The sequence below is a fragment of the Myotis lucifugus genome, unplaced genomic scaffold (assembly GCF_000147115.1).
Source record: "Myotis lucifugus unplaced genomic scaffold, Myoluc2.0 scaffold_91, whole genome shotgun sequence".
Taxonomy (NCBI): Eukaryota; Metazoa; Chordata; class Mammalia; order Chiroptera; family Vespertilionidae; genus Myotis; species Myotis lucifugus.
Window position 1 is genome coordinate 4,378,567 of NW_005871139.1, and position 24,217 is coordinate 4,402,783.

The 24,217-nt window shown below is 43.8% G+C and overlaps 1 protein-coding gene and 1 non-coding gene across 2 annotated transcripts in view; both read left to right on the forward strand.

The window, feature by feature from the left end:
* DIP2B (disco interacting protein 2 homolog B) overlaps nt 1-23,333 on the forward strand; it is a 150,026-nt gene extending 126,693 nt beyond the window's left edge. Inside the window, exons 27-39 of the mRNA XM_014458244.2 lie at nt 2,196-2,319; nt 3,616-3,737; nt 5,190-5,301; nt 8,766-8,875; nt 9,331-9,461; nt 11,097-11,265; nt 12,084-12,254; nt 13,562-13,623; nt 14,517-14,574; nt 17,069-17,143; nt 18,248-18,425; nt 20,259-20,382; nt 22,817-23,333. Of these exons, the coding sequence (XP_014313730.1) occupies nt 2,196-2,319; nt 3,616-3,737; nt 5,190-5,301; nt 8,766-8,875; nt 9,331-9,461; nt 11,097-11,265; nt 12,084-12,254; nt 13,562-13,623; nt 14,517-14,574; nt 17,069-17,143; nt 18,248-18,425; nt 20,259-20,382; nt 22,817-23,069 (1,689 nt within the window). The 3' untranslated portion in view covers nt 23,070-23,333. The remainder of the gene's footprint in view (nt 1-2,195; nt 2,320-3,615; nt 3,738-5,189; nt 5,302-8,765; nt 8,876-9,330; nt 9,462-11,096; nt 11,266-12,083; nt 12,255-13,561; nt 13,624-14,516; nt 14,575-17,068; nt 17,144-18,247; nt 18,426-20,258; nt 20,383-22,816) is intronic.
* LOC111826640 lies at nt 4,817-4,978 on the forward strand. Its single transcript, XR_002829993.1, has one exon. It is a non-coding gene; the product is annotated as a U1 spliceosomal RNA (small nuclear RNA).
* Nucleotides 23,334-24,217: the final 884 nt, after the last annotated feature.

The window sequence follows — 24,217 nt, forward strand, 5'->3', positions numbered from 1 at the left end:
CGGCCTGTGGACTGAAGAGTCCCAGGTTCGATTCCGGTCAAGGGCATGTACCTTGGTTGCGGGCACATCCCCCGTGGCGGGGTGTGCAGGAGGCAGCTGATGGATGTTTCTCTCTCATGGATGTTTCTGGCTCTCTGTCCCTCTCCCTTCTTCTCTGTAAAAAATCAATAAAATATATTTTAAAAAAAATCAATAAAATATATTTTTAAAAAAATAACTGAGTCAAGTTTCACCGAGGATATGTTTTTATTGGTTTTAGAGAGAGAGAGAGGAAGGGAGAGAGAGAAACATCAGTAGGTTGCCTCCCATACGCACCCCGACTGGGGATTAGCCTGCAACTGGGGCATGTGCCCTGACTGGGATTGAACCCACAACCCTTCTGTGCACAGGACGACACTCCAACAAACCGGGCCACGCCAGCCAGGGCAGATATGATACCTTTTTTAAAATGTTTCTTGTGAATTTATATAATAGTGGTTACATCTTGTATTTATCTATAGTTTCCAAATTTTCTATATGGAACATGTCCCTATTTTATATTACTGAAATTAAAAATATGTTATTTTTAAAAGAAACTATTCAGCCCTAACTGGTTTGGTTCAGTGGATGGAGTGTCAGCCTGCGGACTGAAGGGTCCCGGGTTCAAATCTGGTCAAGGGCACATGCCGGGTTTCGGGCTTGATCCCCAGTGGACGGTGTGTAGGAGGTAGCCGATCAATGATTCTCTCATCCTGGTTCATAGGTTGACACTCAACCACTGAGCCACAGTAGCCGGGCTGCTTTATATTTTATGCACCTTCCTTTTTGTGGGAAATTTTTACAAGGGAAAGGAGTTTAAAAAGCCCAGGCTAGTGAAACTTGAATCTATTATAATAAAAGCATAATATGCAAATTGACCAAATAACTGAACAGCTGAATGACCTTCTGGATGACCACACTATGACACGCACTGGCACCAGGCAAGCCAAGGTGGTTGTGATGTGATTGGTCAGGGGGGCCCCGCCATCGCCCCACAATCACCCTGCAGAGGGAGGCCCAGGCCACCAGCCAATGGGACAATCGATCAGGGGGTGGGGGGAAGGCCCTCCACATGGTGATCAATCTCGGAGCCCCGGCCAAGTGGGCGGGGCCTCCTTCTGCTGGGCGATCGATAGCAGAGCCCTGCAGTTGATTGCCTCAAAGAGGGAGGCCCAGGCTATCCAGCCGCCAGTGCTGCAGCAGGTGGGCAGGGCCTCCCTCTGCAGGATGATCGATCTGGGGGCCCTGCGATCCATCACCCCACCGAGGGAGACCCAGGCCACCAGCCAGCGACACTGTGGCAGGTGTGTGGGGCCGGCCAGCGATTGCCCTGCAGAGGGAGACCCAGGCCAGCCAAGCGATCGCACCCCACACCTGTCACCTGCAGAGGGAGGTGACTGGTGGCGGGGGAGGGGGCAACAGCAGAGCACAGATGGCAAGCAGTGGCAGCGGCGGGGGTGGGGCCAGCTGCCAGCAGCCGGGGGAAGGAAAGCCCCAATAGGCCCTGATTGCAGGCCAGGCCTAGGGACCCTACCCAAGGGGTCCCAGATTGTGAGAGGGTGCAGGCCAGGCTGAGGGACAGCCCTCTGCTCCCCACCCCACCACCCCCCGTGCACAAGTTTTGTGCACCAGGCCTCTAGTTGATAATAAGGATATTTATGAAGACCCACAGGGGAAATTATTCTCAGGATCAGTAATAGTTGTCCATCTTCTAATCTGCTAATCTTTATTATTAGCTAGTAACACTGATTGTTTTTGTTTTGTTTACATCTTTGCTGTTAGAAACTCAATCAAATATGTGCTTAATGCCCAGCAAATGCACATGACCACATGGCCAGCATTGATTGTCCTGCCCTCAACCTACTTAGCAGTCCCTTTATTTTCCCTTTACTCTTATTTCCTCATTTAAATGAAAACAATCCCTGTGTATTGCTAAAGCTATTTTAAGCAAGAAAGACTGTAAGTACATATGTTTGATTTAAGTTAATGTTGATATTCCCTAAGTACCTTTAGGCATTGAAAAAGAATGTCCTTTGGCACCAGAGGGATTTTCACTGGAATTGATAAATAGCTAAAAACAATCTACCATGGCACAAGTCTTTTAGGTATAATATCAAATTGGCTATACTTGTTACTGTTTTATTTTCTTAATGATCTATATTTCCTCCTGTTTAAAGGGCACAACTGTGTGCACAGCCAGCTGCCTCCAGCTTCACAAGCGAGCAGAGAGGATTGCGTCAGTTCTCGGTGATAAGGGACATCTAAATGCAGGCGACAATGTGGTGTTGCTCTATCCACCTGGTAAGTGTTGAGTTGGGAGACTGCACCTAGGATCCATTACTAGGCTACAGGCTAAGAGGACAGGAACTCAGGGCCACCCGCATGACCATGTAGGCTGTGCACCTCCCGACTTCCGAAGACCCTTGCACACGGGCTAAGATTCGAGTTAATGTAGTGAGGCAGCATGATGGCTCTGCTGGGACTGGGTCTTTTGTATTTACTCTCTATTTTCATTCTCTAGCATAGTGCCTGGCACTGTGGTAACTATTGAATGAATGAATGAAGACTTCCTGACTTTTGAGATGCTTTGTTTGTAGGAATGTTGAGAAATGGGACCATTTTACCCAGTTTCCAAAAGAAAGTTGTCCATGAACTCTTTTGACTTTAAGTTGTTCATATCGTAATTGATGTGTAGTATATTCCTCTTTTATTGCTGTTTTCATCTTCCATGCTCTAATTTAATTCAACAACCTTCTCCTCACAGAGGGACTCTGAATTATTTGATGACAGTTAGATGTAAATATTCAAAATTTTAGGTGAAATATGTGAGTTGTCTCTTTCTTTATTCTTCTTCCACCTAACCCACTCATATATCCAGCCTTCTTTGGTCTTTTATTTCATTTTGCTTTGTGATTACTATGCCATTTTATTTACATTGATAGGAAGATTTCTTAAAAGGTCAGCTGGTAAAGGAATCCTTCCTATGGTGTTCCTGTCTTACTGTCTTCCATCGACCAGTTTATTATGACATGGTGATGGAGCAGAACACTTTCTGAGGAGGCCACCTGCTAAGTCCTGATATTGCAGAGTCTTCTTCATATTACCTCCCTAAAACTTGTACCCACTGATGGAGCCACGTGTTAGAAATTAAATTGCTCTTCACCTGGGGTGGCCTTCTACAGATTTAGAGAAAACTCGTGTGTTCCTCATCTCTCCTTTTCCCTTTCTCTTATTTACCAAGTTCGACATCCCTAATTTCTGCAGTTAATTCTCCTAAGTGACATCAAGTAATGAAACCAAAACACTTTCTTGGGGTATCTTTCAAGAGTTTTCTTTACGTCTGACTTCCTTTCTTCTTATTGATTCTTGTCTTCTCTCTCTCTCTCTCTCCCTCTCTCTCTCTTTTTAAGTTGTTTTATGTGCTTTCTCCTTCCCCTTCTATTCCTTCTCAGTTTTAAAAATTTCTTCTGCTAGTGTCTCTGTTATGTTATAGTCTGAATAACCCATTTGACACATGATTTAATGAACTAGTTTGGGAAGGTGTGCCTGTTAGTTTCACAGTGATGCTAGGCAGCTAAGCAGCTGACTGTCTTGCAGGCATCGAGTTAATCGCTGCATTCTATGGCTGCCTGTATGCGGGGTGCGTTCCTGTGACTGTCCGGCCTCCTCATGCTCAGAACCTTACCGCCACGTTGCCCACCGTCCGCATGATTGTTGATGTGAGTACCAGGTTTACCTTGTCCTCATCTCATAAAGTCCCGATTTAGACAGCTGAGGATTCTTACTAATTCTCCAGTTCTATTAGTCAGAAAGTCAAATCTTTCTCCTAAAAACAGCTTGTTTTTTCTTAATCTGACCAAATTGACCAGTGTTATTCAGTGGAAGAGTATGGGAAAGTGGTTATTGATGAGATACAGAATTATGTGCATTATCATGAACATTAAAGAGGTAAAACTATCATAGTAACTCTCTATAAAACTTGTTTTTCCCCTTTTTTATTTTTATTGATTGATTGGAGGGAGAGAGAGAAACATCAATTTGTTGTTCTACTTATTTATGCATTCATTGGTCGATCCCTTCTTTTAAAAAAATGTTCTGGGTTTTTTTCTGTACAATAACCAAGGTAATTTTATTTGCCAAACTGAATTCTCCCCAGTGTTAGATCACTTTTATTTTGCTTAATTTTATAAATTCAGTATGTATCCAGCATAGTTTTAAAGAAGTGTCCAGAGCTTGCTCTGAAAGTGACAGAAGCTTCTGCAGAATATGAGAATTAAAGAAAATAAGATAAATCTTTATTGCATCATGTCCTAATGTCCTTTAAAGCAAAGAGTTACAAAATTCCAATTTATGTAACACTTGTTTAAGAACTGCTGCTCTGTCAGCAGTTGGAGCTTGCAGCATAAAACCTGTGTTCACCACAGATGATTTTATTACAAAGTTCAGTTCAACAAAATGCCCTTGTCATATTCTGCAAGGCAGGCCGGAGCAGCAGGGAGGGAAGTTTCCTCCCATTGACACGGTTTATGGGGAGGCCAGTCGTTTTGTGTTTGTGTGTGTGGGTGAGCAGCAGTTTCTGTGAGAGCACAGAGTCCCTCAAATTCAGCATATGTTCTAGGTTTGGTTAGTTTTACCAACCATTCACCAAACTGTCACAAACACCAACTCCTTTCCTGAGCACTACAATTCCATGTTTTTATTTTATTTTGGTCTTCATGAAACCCAAAGAGTGCAGGATCCATACTGAGATTGTAACTATGGAACACCCCCTGAGAATCACTACTGTGAACAACACCGTATACTTACCTGGCAGGGGAGATGCCATGATCGCAAAGGTGGTTTTCCCAGGGCGAGGCTTATCCGTTGCACCCAGATGTGCAGTTTCCCCAGATGTGGGAAACGCGACTGCATGATTTGTGGTAGTGGGTATTTAAACAAACAAACAAACAACAAAAACTTGTGCGTGAACAAGTCCATCACTCTGAGTTACACATCACCAGAGGACAGATGTAAGGGGAAGCACTGACCTCCGCTGTCCTGTGTGTATGTTTAAAACACTGATGTGCCCTGTCCAGTGTGGTGTGTGAGTTGCTCTTAGCAGCAGCCAACGTCTCTGGTGCTACATGCGGGCTAAGCCTCCTGATGCTTATTTCTGTTCATTTGTTTTCTAGGTCAGCAAAGCCGCCTGCATTCTCACCACGCAGATGCTAATGAGGTTACTGAAGTCGCGAGAGGCAGCCGCAACTGTGGATGTGAAAACCTGGCCAACCATCATTGACACAGGTGAAGGGGAGATTCCTCTAGAGTTGAAGGAACAAGAGCATTTACTCCCTGAAAGTTCCTCGATTCTTATGCCAAAGATGTTTACGTAGCTCTTACATCACAACACGTTCCCTCTGATAAGACAGACAAAACTTAATACCCTGTCAGCTTGCCTTACCAAAAGGCTGGATACTGCAACAGCCAGACCCAGAGAAGCACATCACAACATGCTAAGGCCCCTCAAGACAGTATGTTGCTGTTACTCTAGGCATCATCAAATGTTGGTTAGGTTTTTATGCTGGATATGACCATGTACATGTAGGGCCATGTAAAACACTTGAGATCTGATACAGTCTTGATCTAGATGTGATATAGTAGAAACAGCATTGGACTAGGAGTCAGAAGACCTGGTTGTAGTTCAAGCTTTAGTATTATCCTATATAATAAAAGGCTAATATGCAAATCGACCGAACAGTGGAATGACCGGTCGCTATGACACACAATGCAGGAGCTGCCCCCTGAGGTCAGTGCGCTCCCACAGCGGGAGCACCACTCAGCCAGAAGCTGGGCTCACGGCTGGCAAGCACAGTGGTGGTGGCGGGAGCCTTTCCTGCCTCCGCGGCAGCGCTAATGATATCCAACTGATGGGAGCGGGCCTAAGCCGTCAGTCAGATATCTCCCGAGGGCTCCTGGACTGCGAGAGGGTGCAGGCCAGGCTGAGGGAACACCCCCCTCCCCCCCACCGAGTGCACAAATTTCTTGTACTGGGCTTCTAGTTCTCTATATAATCTTGTCTGAGATTACCCTTTTCTAAAATACTACCTGCCCTTGCCTGATTCACATACTTAGAATATCGAATGCAATATGATATGAAAGTTCTTTGAAAACCATAAAGTTTGCATGAATGTTAAACGGCATTTCTACTAAAGAAGGGAATAAGACGCATGGCCACCTGGAGAATGGTGGGATAGGGGGGAGTGTGAGTTATGGAGTTTGGCAGACAGGGTTTAAGTCCTAAGACTCTGTTCCTCTCTGAGTATCACCAGTAACTTGGGCAAAACTTTCTATACGATGGGGGTTGTAATAACTACTTTGTGGTGTTTTAAAGATTAAACTGACATAATGTAAAGCACTTCACACATAATCATAACATCTTTAGTTGAGCCCTAACTATGTGTCAGACATCTAACATGTATAACCTAATTTTATCCTTGCACCAACCCTAATAAAATGATGCAATTTGTATCCTCATCTTACAAATATGAAAACTGAGGCACAGGGAGGTTAAGTGGTAGCACTGACATACCCAGTCAGTTTGGCTCCATTTCCAGCCTCTTAACCATGAATTTCCTCCCTACCCTGCTTTCAGTAAGTACCACATGGTATCCACCTCAGGAACATTTATATGGGTTTAAATGCAGGGATGACATGTGTTTGTGGTTATTGTGTGCCAGATGCTAAACTAGATTTTTTTTGTAACTTAAGGACATAAGCACAGTCATCCAGTATAGTGGCCTAATATGCTAAGTGTCCGATTGGTAGGTTAGCTTGCTGCTGGGGTCCGGCCGATTGGGACTGGGCGAGATGGGCCAGACATGCCCTGGAGCCCTCTCACAGTCCCTCCCTGGCCCTGATCGTGCACCGATGGGGTCCCTCGGCCTGGCCTGTGCCCTCTCACAATCCGGGACCCCTCAGGCCATGTCAGAGAGTCAGTTTCGGCCGATCCCCGCAGGCCAGGCCAAAGGACCCCACTGGTGCATGAATCCGTGCACTGGACCTCAAGTATATAATAAATGTGTTGGTGTTAATGATGCAGATAGATGTACTATGGTTATTGGACTCATTCACATTTCAGGAAGACCTGAAATATGGACTGTGATTCAGCTATGAGAATATATATATTTTTTATTGATTTCCGAGAGGAAGGGAGAAGGAGATAGAAATATCAATGATGAGAGAGAATCATTCATTGGCTGCCTCCTGTACGCCCCCTACTAGGGATTGAGCCCGCAGCCTTGACATGTGCCCTGACCAGGAATAAACCTGTGACCTATTGGTTCATGAGTCAACACTCAACCACTGAGCAACACTGGCTGGGTCACGAAGGGTTCTTTCTTTTTTTTTCTAGGAAGGTTTCTTTAGGCACATAAATGCCCCTCTCATACACAAAGGTGGGTTGAAGGTGATAGAGAAGGTCTTTGGTTTGACCAGAGATGGGCACCCAGTAATAAAGAGATTTAAAAGTCAGAGTCAGGCCCAGCTGGTGTGGCTCAGTGGTTGAGTGTCAATCCATGAACTAGGAGGCCACTGTTTGATTCCTGGTTAGGGCACATGTCTGAGTGGCAGGCTCGATCCCCAGTAGGGGGCGTGCAGGAGGCAGCCGATTGATGATTCTCCCTCATTGATGTTTCTCTCCCTCTTCCTTCTTCTTTCTGAAAATCAATATATATATATATATTTTTTTAAGTCAGAGTCAGAATTGTTTCTTGATCCAGAAAGCCAAAGGAGCCATTGAAGAGACATTGTTGGGCCAGAGATATACTTGATAGCCTTGGTTTTGACATATTTATAAAGCAAATTTGGGGGGAAAGGAATGAGTATATAAATAAATGAGAAAGGAACTCAATTCCTAATTCTAGATTATAATTTTTAAAAACCTACCAAGTTGCCGAAACCGGTTTGGCTCAGTGGATAGAGCGTCGGCCTGCGGACTGAAAGGTCCCAGGTTCGATTCCGGTCAAGGGCATGTACCTGGGTTGCGGGCACATCCCCAGTAGGAGATGTGCAGGAGGCAACTGATCGATGTTTCTCTCTCATCGATGTTTCTAACTCTCTATCTCTCTCCCTTCCTCTCTGTAAAAAATCAATTAAAAAAAATATATTAAAAAAAAACACCTACCAAGTTAATTTGTAGAAGAATAACTTTTAAAGCAGTCCATGACTAATATAACATGTACTTAAACTGTAAGTAATGAACTTTAACTTGAAACCAGCATGATAATAATAAGCTATTTGAGCATTTTAGTCAGTTATTTTCAAATTGCTTTGTGTGAATTAACTTCCCAACAATTCTATGAGAGTAGGTATTAATACCTTTTAGAGATGAGGTAACAGACACAAAGATGTTAAATAACTTCAAGGTCAAATCACTGAAAAATGGCAGAGCTGGGATTTGAATGCCAGCAGTGTGCTTTCTTAGTTTTCAACTACAGAACTATGTTATTATGCCCCTCACTTCCCTTCTAGTAAATACATTTGCCTGATACAGATTTGCTTGTTTATACTGCCTATCGGTGCCCTTAACTCCAGCCCACGTGTAGGAGTGACACACATAAGCTGCTTGGTTAAATACGAGAAGCCTAAGCTTTCCCAAATCCCAGAAGCTAAATTTGGCCATCACAAGGCCACAGAAAACCAGTAAAAGAGCAACGGTTTTCATGTTCCAACATCTGTGATTGACATCAGATTTTTTCTTTTCCTTGCAGATGATTTACCCAGGAAGAAGTTGCCTCAGTTGTATAAACCACCCACTCCTGAGATGTTGGCGTATCTTGACTTTAGTGTCTCTACAACGGGCATGCTTACAGGAGTGAAGGTAGACTAGTCTGTGTATATTCACTCACTCACTGGATGCTGGTCAAATGCCAGGCCTGCAGAAAATAGAGATGACCACTGCCCCAGGGACTTCAGCTGTAGAGGCCAGCTGGTTGTACCAGAGAGGGTAGGCGGAGGATCAAGGGTCCCTGCTATATTTAAATAAGAGCATCGGCTCTTCCGGAATAAGTTATCCCAAGGAATTTGTGTTATGCCATGTTCTGAACCTAGCATAGAAGCTAACAGATAATAAGAGTTACAGTTAAAGACAGTATGAAATTACAGATTCATATTTCATAAAACTCAGAGTTGACTAATGAACAGAAATTTGTTACCTGAAGTGAGAGTAAGCTTTTAGAACCAATGAAAAATATACATCATTTTGAGGAGTTTGGGGGACTCGAAGCTGCCTGTGGGACGCCTGTTCCATCCTGTGCCATGTTCCTTGCTTTCCAGATGTCCCACTCGGCAGTCAATGCTCTCTGCAGAGCCATCAAGCTCCAGTGTGAATTGTATTCTTCTCGGCAGATCGCCATCTGCCTTGACCCTTACTGTGGACTTGGCTTTGCACTCTGGTGTCTCTGCAGGTAGGAATGGAAAAGCAAAGAAACAGAATGTGTAGGCGTGTCTGTGAAGGCCATAACCATCTCAGCCTTCCCTTTGCTCCCTTAATCTGGGAAAGTTTCAATAAGATACCGATTTTTCCAGAATTTCTACTTCTAATATATCTCTGATGTTGATTTAGTTTTGTTTATATTCCCTTTTTCTTTTCTATAGTTTTATGCCTCATGCAAAAGGTTAGTGATCTTATTACCTGCTCTCTGCTCTGTCCTGTAATCCTCTCTTTAGAAGTAGAGCCAAGTAGAAGGATGATACTTGGGTGAAATGTGTCAGCTGTGACAGCCAGAATGCACCCCCTGGCTTGGCAGGAAGGAATATAATGAGGTGGGATAATAGCATGTGGCTGGAAAGTAGCGCGTCCGTCCTGGCCAGATTGTTTCTTATGGAACAGCATTGCCACTCCTCCCACTAGCCGCCCAGGGAACCTCGCCTCATACCTGCATTTTCACCTCCTAGTGGACATCTCCATGGGTCCTTCCCAGCTGCGTGCAACTCAACAGCCCCTTCTGTGTCTCCATCTTTGTTAGGATGGGTCCTTCACCTTGGGGCCCAAACTAGGAACTTGGGCATTATCTCCAACTTCTCTGTCTTTATGTCTCACATCCATTTAAATGTCATGTCCTTTGGCTCAGTTGTTCCTAAACCTGTCTGTACATAGGATTCACCTAGGGGTCTAAAAAAAATTAATAGGCCTTCCCCATACTTACTTAGATCTCTGAAGGTGGAGACCCCAATTCCAGTATTTTTCAAATGCAGGACTCTTGGGCTCCTGGTAATTCTGATCTATACCCAGGTTTAGGAAGTTGAGGATTCATGGCTGCAGATTATACATATGATATGTGACTCTACTATTCCTTCCTTTTTATCCCGCTGCATTGTCGGGGTTCAAGCCCTCATCATCTCTCAGCTGGACTATTGCAGTCTCTGCTAACTGTCTCTCAGCCTTCAGTGTCTCGTATCTCCAATCCCTCCTCCATGTTGCTAGTTTTGCCCCAACTTAAAGCTGCAGTGACTGCCTACTGGGTAAAGTCTAAATCCCTCATATGATAATTAAGCCCTTTCACAGTTTGATCCCAGCCCTGCTGGCCTTATGTCTCATCACTCCCCCATGCATCCTGTGCTCTAGTATTTCACACTGGGGTACTATTTCTGTCAACCTTAAACACCATGTAATTTTATACCTCTGCATTTGCATATGCTGTTCCTCTGCCTGGAATACTCTCATCACCATCCTCACTTCCTCCAGCCACTGTCAAATTCCTGCTCGTTTTTCAAGCCCCAGCACAACTGTCACCTGCACATTGAACTCTCCCCCCGCCCCCCGCCAGCCCCAGCTTTCCCAGTTTGGATGACTTGCCCTTTATTCTGTGATCTTGTTGATGTCCTTTATTCACATCTCAGTTACTACATGTATCACAGTCTGCTCTATTTTATAGTTACACTGTGTTGTGAGTTGCATATGAACAAGGCTGATTCTTAAACCTTTATATCTAATATGGCCCTACACTGTCCTTCCTGCTCAGTTGAATTGATGATGTTTTAAAACATCAAGATATCTAGGATGATTTGCTAATGTCAGCTCTTGCCTTCTTGTATTGCAGTGTCTATTCAGGTCACCAGTCCATCTTAATTCCTCCTATGGAGTTAGAAAACAACCTTTTCCTCTGGCTTGCCACTGTCAACCAGTACAAAATAAGGGATACATTCTGCTCCTATTCAGTAATGGAGCTCTGCACCAAGGGGCTTGGAAACCAAGTGGAGGTGCTGAAGGTAAGAAGCAGCTGCAACAAACAGCAGTCCTGGGGGTTTTAAAGAAATGGGACAGGTAGGACGCTGAGGAGGGGTTGACAGACATACCTGCTTGGTTTTCTCTAGGCAGTCAAACAGGTGTTTTTGTAAACCTCCGGAAGTTTATCTCTTCCACTTTCTACTTTAATGCACTCTTTCAGAGTTTAATGTGAGTCTTAATTTGTGGCAAAGAAGGTGAAACTGGTTGGGAGGCTGAATGGAAATGACTTGATAGAAAGATGAAAGGAACTGTTAACCTCCAGTAGGATTTTTCCCAATAGAATTTGCAACCTCAGAACATCAGAGACTGGGGAGGGCCCCAGAGACAAAGGGGTAGCTCATTCATGTGTGTAGCCAGTGATCATATGTCTGACTGCATGTGGGAGAGTCAGAAGACACCAGATTTTCTTAAATAGAGAAATGTGACCTTAAGGAGGAAAAAAAGACAAGAGATTTGATCTCCAGGGTGCTAGGTTCCCTTCCTCATAGTCCCATGCCTCCAATTTGCAGTAGGGAGAAATGCAAGGCACAGAAACGGGGTGGGATGAAAATGGATTGCTGAGGAACCCAAGACTTTTAGAGGAAAGAGAAAAGAAATAGAGAATGAGCACATTTACCAGGAGGTAATGACTTCAGTGGAAGCCTTGGCATTTCTGGGAACTTCTGTCTTTTCTCTGGTTATCTGAGGTGAGAATACACAGTTCCTTGGCTTTTCCTGACCAAAGAGACAGCACTGGCCCTAGCTATTCAGTTCTCTGATGGTCTTGCTAACCTCAGCTCACGTGCATGGTGTCTTACAGACCAGAGGGATCAACCTCTCCTGCATCCGGACGTGTGTGGTAGTGGCCGAGGAGCGGCCCCGAATTGCCCTCCAGCAGTCCTTCTCCAAGCTCTTTAAAGACATCGGTCTGTCCCCTCGAGCTGTCAGCACCACTTTCGGATCAAGAGTCAATGTAGCAATATGTTTACAGGTGACTTTCATGAAATCTTGCTTGGAAAAAATGCAAGGGGGGTGTGTGGTGCTCTGGAGCAGAGGCCTCGAACAGTCTGCCTGGTGTGAGCCCCGTTCCTCTCACCTGCTCTGGGACCGTGGCCTTTCCATGGTGACTTCACTGTGCCTCATTTTGCTCATCCGTAAGATGGAGAGAAGAGTATTGTCTTCACAGAGTCGTTCTGTGGAATCACTAAGTTGCTAGATGCTACACACGTGGAGCTTTTTCTGGCCTTTGAGCACCCATGTGCTAAATGTTTACTCTTCGTAGTAGTTTTATGGTCCACAGCAATGACTGAAGAAGACTCTGAGTCCTATTTGAATTTTGTTTATATCTTCCCTTCTGTTTTCCTGTCTCCTCCATATTTTATAACTTTTTTGCAAAGGAAGTACAAATAAGTCTGTATTCTTTTCTTCAACCAGATGGCAACATTGCCATGTTATTCCTGGGTACATAACAGAAAAGAACTGAGTCTGATTGTATGTAGCTTGGAGACTAATAAGGAAAACATAGGCGTGGACAAGAGTGAGAGTAAATGAAGGTGGCATACGTGGGTAGATACTTTCAGGTCTTCTATGACCATGGTCAGGTGACTTTTAAATAGCATCGTAGCTTTAACTGTGGAGCCCAATTGTGGGCCCTTTGTTTTCAGGTTGGGCCAGTGTTAATTTTGAAAATCCCCATGGATGCTGACCTGTGTCGTCCCTGCTTTATTTATTTATTTATTTATTTGTTTATTTGTTTATTTATTTAAATATATTTTTATTGATTTCAGAGAGGAAGGGAGAGGGAGAGAGAGATGGAAACATCAGTGATGAGAGAGAATCATTGATTGGCTGCCTCCTGCAGGCCCTCTACTGGGGATCAAGACTGCAACCCAGGCATGTGCCCTGATCAGGAATCAAACTGTGACCTCCTGGTTCATAGGTCGATGCTCAACCGCTGAGCCACACAGGCCAGGCAGTCGTCCCTGCTTTAAAGTCCAGGGATGAGGACCGGCCTTCGCCTGGTAACTTTAGTGCTTCTCTTGCCTCTGTGAGAAGGCCCCTGGCCCACTCTCCCGAGGGAGGAGAAGAGAGAAACATGAGGGCAAAGCCAGGCCAGGCGCCTCTTCTAGGCATTGACTGCACCTGCCGCATCTGGCTGAAGAGGGTGAGCTTTCAAAATAGAGTTTGCATTTTTATGTCTATGTCTAACTTACTTCTTTCTTTATTTAAATATATGAAATGTGGAAACATAGTAATTTAAATTTTAAATAAACCATGCATTGATTTATTTTTCTTTAGGGAACCTCAGGGCCCGATCCAACTACTGTGTATGTAGATCTGAAATCATTAAGACATGACAGGTACAGTAGATTTATTTTGATCATTTCTTATTAGAGTTCCTAAACATAAAAAGTTCTGAGCCTCAAGAAAGCCAGCCCCCTTCCTCATCCTTTGTTTGTATCTTCCAGGGGGCATGGAAAGAGGGAAATAATTTTTCATTATTAATACCTGAAAAATTTTTACATTTATAAGAAGAAAGCTTTCATTCTCACAGTTTCTGCACTATTCTTTAATATTAAGATGTAATACTTAGTTCCTGCCTGTGTAAAAGTATTTTGATATAAATTAAACCAAAATGGGTAGACTCTTCCCTCTGAAAGTTTAAAAATAAAAGATGGGACAGACAAGATAAATGAGGTGGAGTAGGGTTTTTGAAACAGTACTTTATCTGAGCCCCAGGAGTAAAAGCCTTTCCCCTCATCAACTTAGAAAGGAATTTTAACTGTATCCCAAGGTGAGCCTGGCCCCGGGCTCTGTGACCCTTTCCCAAGTCCCACTGACGTCAGCTGTGTTCACCGGCGTGCCCGTGGCGCCCGTGGCACTGGCCCCGCCTGCACAGGTAGCACATTTCACGAGTTCCGTGTTTCTCAGCCTGGGGGATTCGCCCTCCAGAGGACTTTTGACAGTGTCGAGATATTTTTGGTTGTCACAACAAGTGGGCTGCTGCTGACATCTAGTGGGTAGAGGACTGGGATGTTGCTAACGATTCTACACTGCACAGGATAGCCCCTCACAAAAAATTGTAACAAAACATTATTGGACCCAAAATGTCAGTAATGCTAAGTTTGAGAACCTGCTCTAGCATAAGAAGGAGAGACAAATTAGAGTCTTGGGAAGGCACTATATAGCTATAGTTGACATGGTGCAATCACTTGTGAAAGGCTTATGTATAGTAAATATCGTTCTTCTACAGGGTTCGTCTTGTGGAACGGGGTGCCCCCCAGAGTTTGCTCCTCTCAGAGTCTGGAAAGGTAATTTGTTTTGTTAACCATTGGGAAGGTGGTCTCTGTGGAGAAGTGGTTCATTTTAAAGAAACCTGAAGCCATTTAACATATTAATACCCAGGGCAAAACTTAACTGAAATCTGGAGATAACTCAACAATTTCAACTGAGCCAATACTTTCAAATTCATATGGATACATAAGAAGAATACTCCGTTTCAATTTTCTTAATTTCCATAGATTTTTAAAAATCTGACATGTTAATTCTTATTTGACAAACCAGCAAAATTTAATGTTCATTTATTCAAGGTAGAGAGATGAACAAGAGCCAGTTCTATCTTTATAACTGTTACAAGGAGAAAAATAGGTGGCAGATAGGGGAGGGGTGTGGTTTAAGATTAGGGGAGATTATATATATATATATATATTTGTAGTTCAAAGAGAAACCAAAATGGGGAAGAGATTAAAAATATTGGAGTGATTATCTATGGGGTAAGATTTAGATTAGAATGAGGCTTTAAAATGTTCAAGGAGAGATTTCATTATTATCTTAGTTCATTTAGGCTGCTGTAACAATACCAGAGACTGGGTGGCTTATCAACAACAGAAACTTACTTCTCAAGGTTGTAGAGTCTGTGAAATCGAAGATCAAGGCACCAGCAGATTCTGGCAAAGGATTTCTGGCTCATAGATGGCCCTCTTGTCACTGCGTCCTCACCTGGCAGCAGAGGCGAGGGAAATCTCTGGGTCTCTTTTATACGTTCACTAATCCCCTCCATGAGGGTTCTGCCCTCCTGACTTAGTCATCGCTCAAAGTCACCTCCTAATACCATCACAGTGGGGATTAGGATTTCCAATCCTCATTGGGAACATTCAATCTATAGCAGGTTTTTTTATAGTGGGTGTTTTTTTTTAATCCTCACCCAAGGATATTTTTCCATTGATTTTAGTGAGGTTGACGAGAGAGGGAAAGACAGAGAGAATATCGATGTGAGAGAAACACATCGATTTGTTGCCTCCTGCATGAGCCCTGACCAGGACCCGAGCCCAGGAGGAGCCTGCAACCGAGGTCCGTGCCCTTGACCAGAATCAAACCCGGGATCGTTCGGTGCGCAGGCTGACGCTCTATCCACTGAACCAAACTGACAAGGGCTATAGTTTTATTTTTTTAATTGAATTTATTAGGGTGACATTGGTTAATAAAATTATATAGGTTTCAGATATACAATTTTACAATACATCATCTGTATATTGTATTGTGTGTTTACCACCCAAGCAGTCTATATCGGTTTTAAACCATTTACTGAGGGTAATAAAACATCAGTATAAGCTTTCAAGTTTCTTCTCCCTTTGACGAGAAGTGATGATGCCCCAGAATCCCTTCTAGGAATTCTGGAAGGCAGAGGAGAAAATTGGGGGAAAGAGGGAACCTGCCCAGCCTCCAGTGGTAGATCAACCCCACGGAGAACTACCTCCAATTTCCCTCTTCTGTTTAAACTTTTCGAAGTGGGCTTAGGTTGGTCCTATCATCTTGTCAATCTTCGTCTGCCTCAGCTAGCAGTGGGTGCCTCAGGAGCTGTATCACGGTGCCTGACCCTGTCTCTTCCTTCCTGGAGGTTTTAGATGTACGAGCCCAGATAATCATTGTAGGGCTTCTCAGGTAACTGCATCATCCAGAAACCCAAGATGAAAACGGAGGCTTAAGAGACAGAATGCAGGTGACCAGAGAGGCCCTGAGCCATCCTCTCGGCCAGCACCTGCTGCTTCCTCCTCCCTGTTGAGGGAGGTCCTCGCACTCGAGTGTCTTTCTAGTCTCCTGCAAAACTGCTCCCTTCCTCTGTCTCTCTCCAGGCCCCTCAGCTCTAGCACTCACTGTGGACCGGAGTGCGGTCTCGCAGGCAGCCCCTCACTGCTGCCCTTCCTGCTTTAAGGGGTTTAGTGCCACCATCCAGTGAACAAGACAGATTGTGGGAAAGGACAGTTACAGGTTAAGTTAGTTTACAAATTCTTTTTGTTTTGTTTCGTTTTATTGTTGTTGCTAATCCTCACTTGAGGATATTTTTCCCATTGACTTCTAGAGGAGGGTAGGAGCAAGGGAGAGAGAGAGAGAGAAACATTGATGTGAGAGAGACACATTGATTGGCTCCCTCCCGCATGCCCCCTGACCAGGGTGGGGATTGAACCTGCAGCCCAGGTTTGTGCCTTGATGGGGAATGACCTCTCAACCCTTCGTGCTCTCAGGAGGACACTCTAACCACTGAGCAACACAGGCCAGGGCCGTCTATAAATTCCTAACATCATTCTGATCTGCAGTTCCTCATCCCTTTGAAGGAAGTAGACTGGTTGGTTCTTTGGTTTCCTTTTGAGGATGAACCTTATTGTACCTCTGGTCTCCACTGAGGACGATTCTGTGAGCACCATCTTAGTTAGCTCCTGCCTTTGTGCACTCCTCGCCTCAGTAGAGGAAGGGAGAGCAGGTCATTAGACTTTAATTGAGTCTTTGTGTTTTCCCTTTGATTCTTAGATTTTACCTGGAGTGAAAGTGGTTATTGTTAATCCCGAGACCAAAGGGCCTGTTGGAGACTCTCACCTTGGAGAGGTAGGTGTACCTTTCACCTTTACTCTGAACGTCAGCAGAGAACAACTTTAGGGTTCATATTTCAAAGTCAGAGAAAGTGTGGATGTGCTTTTCCCCCATTAGGAATTTTCATCTTTTAAAAGAGTCTTAATCTTCCTCTGTAAAGCACAAGACTGAAATGGACAGAAGAGGAAGATTGAGACCAGGATGGAGAGAAGATTTAGGCACCCAAACTAGAACTCGTCCCAGATTTGTCCACTGATAATCCCTCAGTTGAAAAGGAAAATGGGCAAATCCTACCTCCTCCCACTTATTGAAGGAGCCACAAAGATTAAATTTCAAAAATTCATGCAAATTTTATATTCTATCCCCAAATGTGTTAATTTTTGTATTAGTATTAAAATGTTTTTAAAGTCTTAATTTTTCTTCCCCCAAATCTTTAAGGGACACTGTTTCATCCCACAGCGTACTGGGAGGAGTGTTGTAGGTACAGGAGCCAGATGACCTGGGCTCTACCACTTAGCAGCTTCTCAGTGTTGGGCAAGTTACTTAATCTCTCTGGGCCTCAGTCTCCTCATCCATCGATAATATTTGCACCTACGTAGTAGAATTGTGTGACAGTTACGTGCATTAATACCTGTATCTGTAATGCACATAGAATGGCGCCTATTTAGTGTTACCAACCATTTTTAGTTATTGGTTGTTTATGTGGTAAATTCAGATACCCTGGATTGTTTCCTTGAGGGCTCTATACCTTATTTCAGAAGCACAGGAATGACACCTTTGTGAGACTCTGAAAGAGGCTGAGAAATGAGCCAGGGAGGCAGTGTAGTGTCTGCCACTCAGACTTGGGTGTGAGTCTCCTAGTTTCCGCATTTTAGGCAAGTTACTTAACTCCTTGTTTTTTCATTTGTAAAATGGGAATAACAATAGTGTGAACTATATTGTCATGTCATGTGGCGGGAATGAATGAGATAAAGCATATAAAGTACTTACCTCACTGAATACTTGAAATGTCAGTTGCCTTTATTGCAGTTGTGTTGTTGCTATTAATATAAAATGAGATGAAAAAACTAGTCACAATATGTGTTCTTGGGAAATGTGACCAGTGCCCTTTTCTTGTAGATTTGGGTAAACAGTCCCCATACGGCCAGTGGCTACTACACCATCTACGATAGTGAGACTCTTCAAGCTGATCATTTCAACACTCGCCTCAGCTTTGGGGATGCTGCTCAGACACTGTGGGCTCGGACAGGATACCTTGGTTTTGTCCGCCGAACTGAGCTCACAGCGGCCACTGGAGGTATGCATCTCCCATGCCAACTCTTCCCCTTCATCCTGCTTTGCATTTCACCCAGGAGCACTGGCTGGCCTTCCTCAGCCAGCCTCTGCATTGTGTATGTGTATTTAACTATTCCCTCCTACAACTCTTTAATCCATGTGTGAATCCATCTGCATATAAAGTAAGACTTTGCCCCTGAAAAGCACCTAGGAGGTAAGCACCCAGGGTACCACGTCAGCACCCCTGAACTGTGGGTCAGCACAGCCTCAGTCCTGGAGGTGTGCCTGATGAGCAGTGAAAGGCAGAACACAGACCCTAAGCCCTTGGGGCAGGTATTTCACCTTTTAGCTCTTCTATGCTCGTGTACCAGCCCTAATCCCTGGCAGGGAATCAGTGCAGAGGAGCCATCTGCAGAAGTGCTCCTCTGTCCCTTTAGTGTCGCATGTTGGACTGAAGAGTGCTTGGCAAGGCTCTGGTATAAGCAGTCCCCCAGCCATCCTCTGCCCAGTCCATTGTCATGGCTTCACTGCTGCCTTCAACCTGTGTTCCTGGTGGCATGAATAGGCATTTTAAAATACCCAACTCTAGCCCGGCTGGCATGGCTCAGTGGTTGAGAGTCAACCTATGAACCAGGAGGTCGTGGTTCAATTCCCAGTCAGGGGATTGATGCATTTAGGTGCCCAGAGCAGTGCCTGGCACACAGAATGCACTCATTAGTAATATAGATAGATTACAACCCTATTAATAACCAGAACTAGTCTCTCCACATTCTCTAATCCTACTCCTTATACTTGGACTCCTTGAAGATGTCTAGACACAATGACACATGTTCATTTCTTCTTCATCTCAAATCCTCACTTCCCTCCATTCTCCCCTCCCCCAGCCATCATCGGCCAATTCCTACTTATCCTTAACAGCTCAGCCCGGCTTCGGCTCTTCTAGGTTTTCCTTGAACCTATGAGCAGAGCTTGGGCGTATCCTCTGGTCCCTATGCCTTGTGCACACTCCTGTCACTGGGCTCACTGCGTTACAATGGAACGCCCGTTTGTGGGTCTATTTCTCCAGTAGATAGTATCCAAAGCAGGAATTGTTTTGTCATCTTTGTCTCCCCAGCATTTGGTACAATTCCTGGTACAGGTGGTAGCAGTAGTAGTAGTAATAGCTAATTTTTTAGCACTTACAATGTACCAGGCATCATATAAACTACCTTGCATGGATTATCTCATTTAATCCTAATAACAGCCATGTTTTGTTTTGTTTTGTTTTGTTTTGTTTTGATAATCCTCGCCCAAGGATTTGTTTTCATTGATTTTATTTTTTATATGTTTTTAATGATTTTTTTAGAGAGAGAGGAAGGGCAGTAGAGAGAGAGAAACATCAATGTGAGAGAAACATTAATCAGTTGCCTCCCGTATGTGCCCTGACCAGAGATCGAATCCACGACCCTTGGGTGCACGGGTTGACACTCAAACCAAAAGTGCTACACCCTCCAGGGCAAAGACATGTTTTGTTTTTTTAACTTTTTTTCTTTATTGATTAAGGTATTACATATGTGTCCTTACCCCCCCATTGCCCCCCCCCACACTCATGCCCTCAGCCCCCTGGTGTCTGTGTCCATTGATTAGGCTTATATGCATGCATACAAGTCCTTTGGTTGGTCTCCACAGCCATGTTTTTATCTTGTCTCACAGAGGGTGAAGCAGGACCTAGAGGCTTGACTAATTTGCCCAAAGTTACACAGCGAGTGATGTAGCCACCTGACACGGCAGGCAGTCTGAACTCTGCTCTTAACTCTAATATTATGTTGTACTCAAAATGTGTCTGATAAACCAAATTTCTCTTTTTCTTTGTCAGAGCGTCATGATGCGTTATATGTGGTGGGAGCTCTGGATGAAACGCTGGAGCTGAGAGGATTACGATACCACCCAATCGATATTGAGACCTCAGTGTCTCGGATCCACAGGAGCATTGCCGAATGGTAAGCCTCACCCCCGATTAGACTTCCCACCTCCAATGTCGTATCGAGGAAAACTAAGTAGTCCGCTGAATGCACCACCTACCACCTACAGACATAGCACTCAGGGGGCCTAAGAGAATAAGCAGACTGATTCTGTCTTGTGTGCCATCTGCTGTGGCAGATGAGGCCATGGAGACCTGAGACCGGCTCTAAGGACCATTAAAGTCGAGTCCTCTTTAATGATAGACTTCCTGCCTCTAGAGCAGTGGTTCTCAACCTTCCTAATGCCACGACCCTTTAATACAGTTCCTCATGTTGTGGTGACCCCCAATTTCACTGTTACAATTGAACATAATTAAAGCATAGTGATTAATCACAAAAACAATATGTAATTATATACGTGTTTTCCGATGGTCTTTAGGCGACCCCTGTGAAAGGGTCGTTCGACTCCCAAAGGGGGTCGCGACCCACAGGTTGAGAACCGCTGCTCTAGAGTCAGAGTAGAATGGTGGACAGGACCAAGAGCTTAAAGGCCTTGCTCTCCCACTTAGGCTGCTTCCCTCATCTGTAAGATACTTTCTCTGTCACTTCCTGATTATTGGGAGGATCCAATGAGAATGTGCTTTTAAATTGTTAAATGGTAAGCAGATGAAAGGATCATTACTTTTATATGGTCTAATTTTCCTCTCAGTGTAGGAAATCCCCCTACATTATCCCTGATAAGGGATCATTTAACCTCACATTGACTTAAAATTTTTTAAAATTAAAACCTTGTCGTTTTTTCATATTGGCTTTTATTCTGGATTAACAATACAGAATCCACCCAATTTCTTTTCTCTACATATTTATCAATGTGTCCTCACTCGTTTTTTGTTTCTTTCTTTTTCCCCTTGCTAAAAGGCCACAATGCTTTTAAAGGCTGCTCATGCTTTTCAGACGCTTCTGTGTCTCAAAATGTTCTCTCCCCAGACCTGAATAATGTCCATGAGGTGTAAGAAAATGCAGAGAAGCTGGGTGCCATGGTTAACCCTCTAATTTTAGACAATTGACTATAAAAAAAATTTAATTGATTTGAGAGAGAGAGGAAAGAGTGGGGAGAGTGAAAGAGAAACATCGATTTGTTGTTCCACTTATTTATGCATTCATTGGTTGCTTCTTTTTTTAAAATATATATATTTTTAAATATATTTTATTGATTTTTTACAGAGAGGAAGGGAGAGAGAGAGTTAGAAACATCGATGAGAGAGAAACATCGACCAGCCGCCTCCTGCACATCTCCCACTGGGGATGTGCCCGCAACCCAGGCACATGCCCCTGACCGGAACCGAACCTGGGACCCTTCAGTCCGCAGGCCGACACTCTATCCACTGAGCCAAACCGGTTTCGGCTTAAAATATATTTTTATTGACTTCAGAGAGGAGGGGAGAGGGGGAAAGAGATAGAAACATCAATGATGAAAGAGAATCACTGATCAGCTGCCTCCTGTATGTTCCCTGCTGGGGATCAAGCCCACAACCTGGTCATATTTCCCAACCGGAAATCGAACCGTGACCTCCGGGTTCATAGGTCAGTGCTCAACCACTGAGCCACACCGGCTGGGCCATTGGTTGCTTCTTGTATGTGCTATGATGGGGGATCAAACCCAAAACCTTGGCATATGCTCTAACCACTTGAGCTACCCAGCCTGGTTGACATTCTACTTTTAATGCAGTCAGATATTGTGAACATTTTTCTTTAATGATTGGACTCTGTATTAAAGCAGTTTAACATTGCATATCACAAGTCAGGTCATATCCTCTAACCCAGCAATCCCACTCAATGAAAAGCAACTTACTAACTACCTCATGGCACTTTTATGGCATAAGAGGAGACACACTTGCGTGGGGCACTAAGTTCAGAGGAAGCCAAGTCGACTCCCTTCCTGTTGGGGATAAGAGTATTATCTTAGTCAAAGTTCTTACATTGCAAATAACAGAAACTTTTCAAAAAAAAATTAAGCAAAAGAGAAAGTTAATGGAAAGAATACCTGCCTATCTCAGAGGTTCCTAAACATTTCTAACTCTGGTTCTCAGGAAAGGTAGAGACAAGGCCATCGGGAACCACTGTCCTCTTACTTGCTAGAGCCATGTGGACATCCACTTCATTCTTTCTCTTCTCCCTGAAGAGCCATTCTCTGTGATTCTCTGCACATGTGGCTACCCCAGAACTTTCAAGTCCACGTGTCCCCAGTTCAGGTGACAAGCTAACAACTTCCAATCCCAGTTCCAAACTCCCAAGAGATTTTGGATGGCTCAGCTAATCAGCTGTAATCATAGGGGACGGTTATATATTACAGACGTGGCTGCTAAGAGAGAAGGCAGTTCTTAGGGAAATGGGGCTAAGTCTTGGGTAGCTGACTGTACAAGATGACTGATAAATGTACTGACATCTAAAATGAATGTCATTGAAATTTCAGTGCCGTCTTCACGTGGACCAACCTGCTTGTGGTGGTTGTGGAACTGTGTGGCTCTGAACAGGAAGCTCTGGATCTGGTTCCTTTAGTGACAAATGTGGTTCTGGAGGAGCATTACCTCATCGTTGGCGTCGTGGTTGTGGTGGACCCAGGTGTCATCCCCATCAACTCCAGAGGAGAGAAGCAAAGGATGCACCTCCGCGACAGCTTCCTCGCTGACCAGTTAGACCCCATCTACGTGGCTTATAACATGTAACCGGCCTTGTGGAGATTACCGGGGCCTCCTGGGAAACCACAGGACCAAAGCCCGTGACAGGAGCAAGCTTTCAAATGATGTAAAATAAGCTGAGATGGCTACATTGTATCCTTCATCTCATCCTGTGGGATTCTGCAATCACACAACACACAGAAAAGGGGAATTCTGTGATGGCAAATGAAAAAAATGTTAACAGTCATGAGCTTTGACATAGCGTGAGCAGCACGTTACTAAAGCAATTACATGCATGTTGCATATTTTTCATCTGTTGTATATACTTGTATTTTTATCTAATGCCATTTTAGAATTTTGTAAGGGAGTTTAATGAATTCACATAAGGGGGTAGTCTGAGGTACCCAGTTCCCCGCTCTGTACTGTATTTTGCCTTTTACCATAGCCAGACATTCTGCGGGTTTTGTTAACATGGAACTACTCATCTTACTTCAGTTGACTCATAAGCAAATTGGATAACTCACTGAATATGAAAATTATATATATAATTCTTGACTGTAAAACATTTTGACCATTGTTTTGAACATGTAAATAAGAATACACATAATTTAGCTTTAAAAAATGAAGATTGGCTTGTATAGTTACAACCACCAAAGTAGAAACATTTCTACTTTGAGAGAATTTCAGATACGCTCTTAATGCGGTGTAGTTGAATAGGTAACTAAAAAATGCAAATTGTTTGCAGATTTCGCTGCACATTGTACTATGTCTCTATTGGCTGGTGTATTTTATAAACTAAAGCTGCCTATGTTTGTTTTTAAAGTTTGCATTCCCAGAATCAGCTTTAAGCTTTTAAGAATTCAACCTGTTTCTACAAGCTGAAAAATCTCAGTTTAAAAATCAAAATGGTATGAAAAAGCTCAGATTCATTCGATCCCACCCTATTCTAAGGAACCACAATAACTCACTTTGGCCCCCAGTGTTGAAACTGTGTTTCAAATTAAGAGTGACTACATAAGAATTTAGAATTTCCTCTTTTCCAGGTTCAGTGTAAACTGTGTCTACAGTTTATACATATAGCTTCTCTTTTCTGAAAGCTGAAGAGTGTCCTCTGTTCTTCCAGTTCATGAGGGCCAGGATTTTAAGAACAAGCATGATAGGCTGGGAAGACAGTGGGACCAAAGTCACATGAAGCC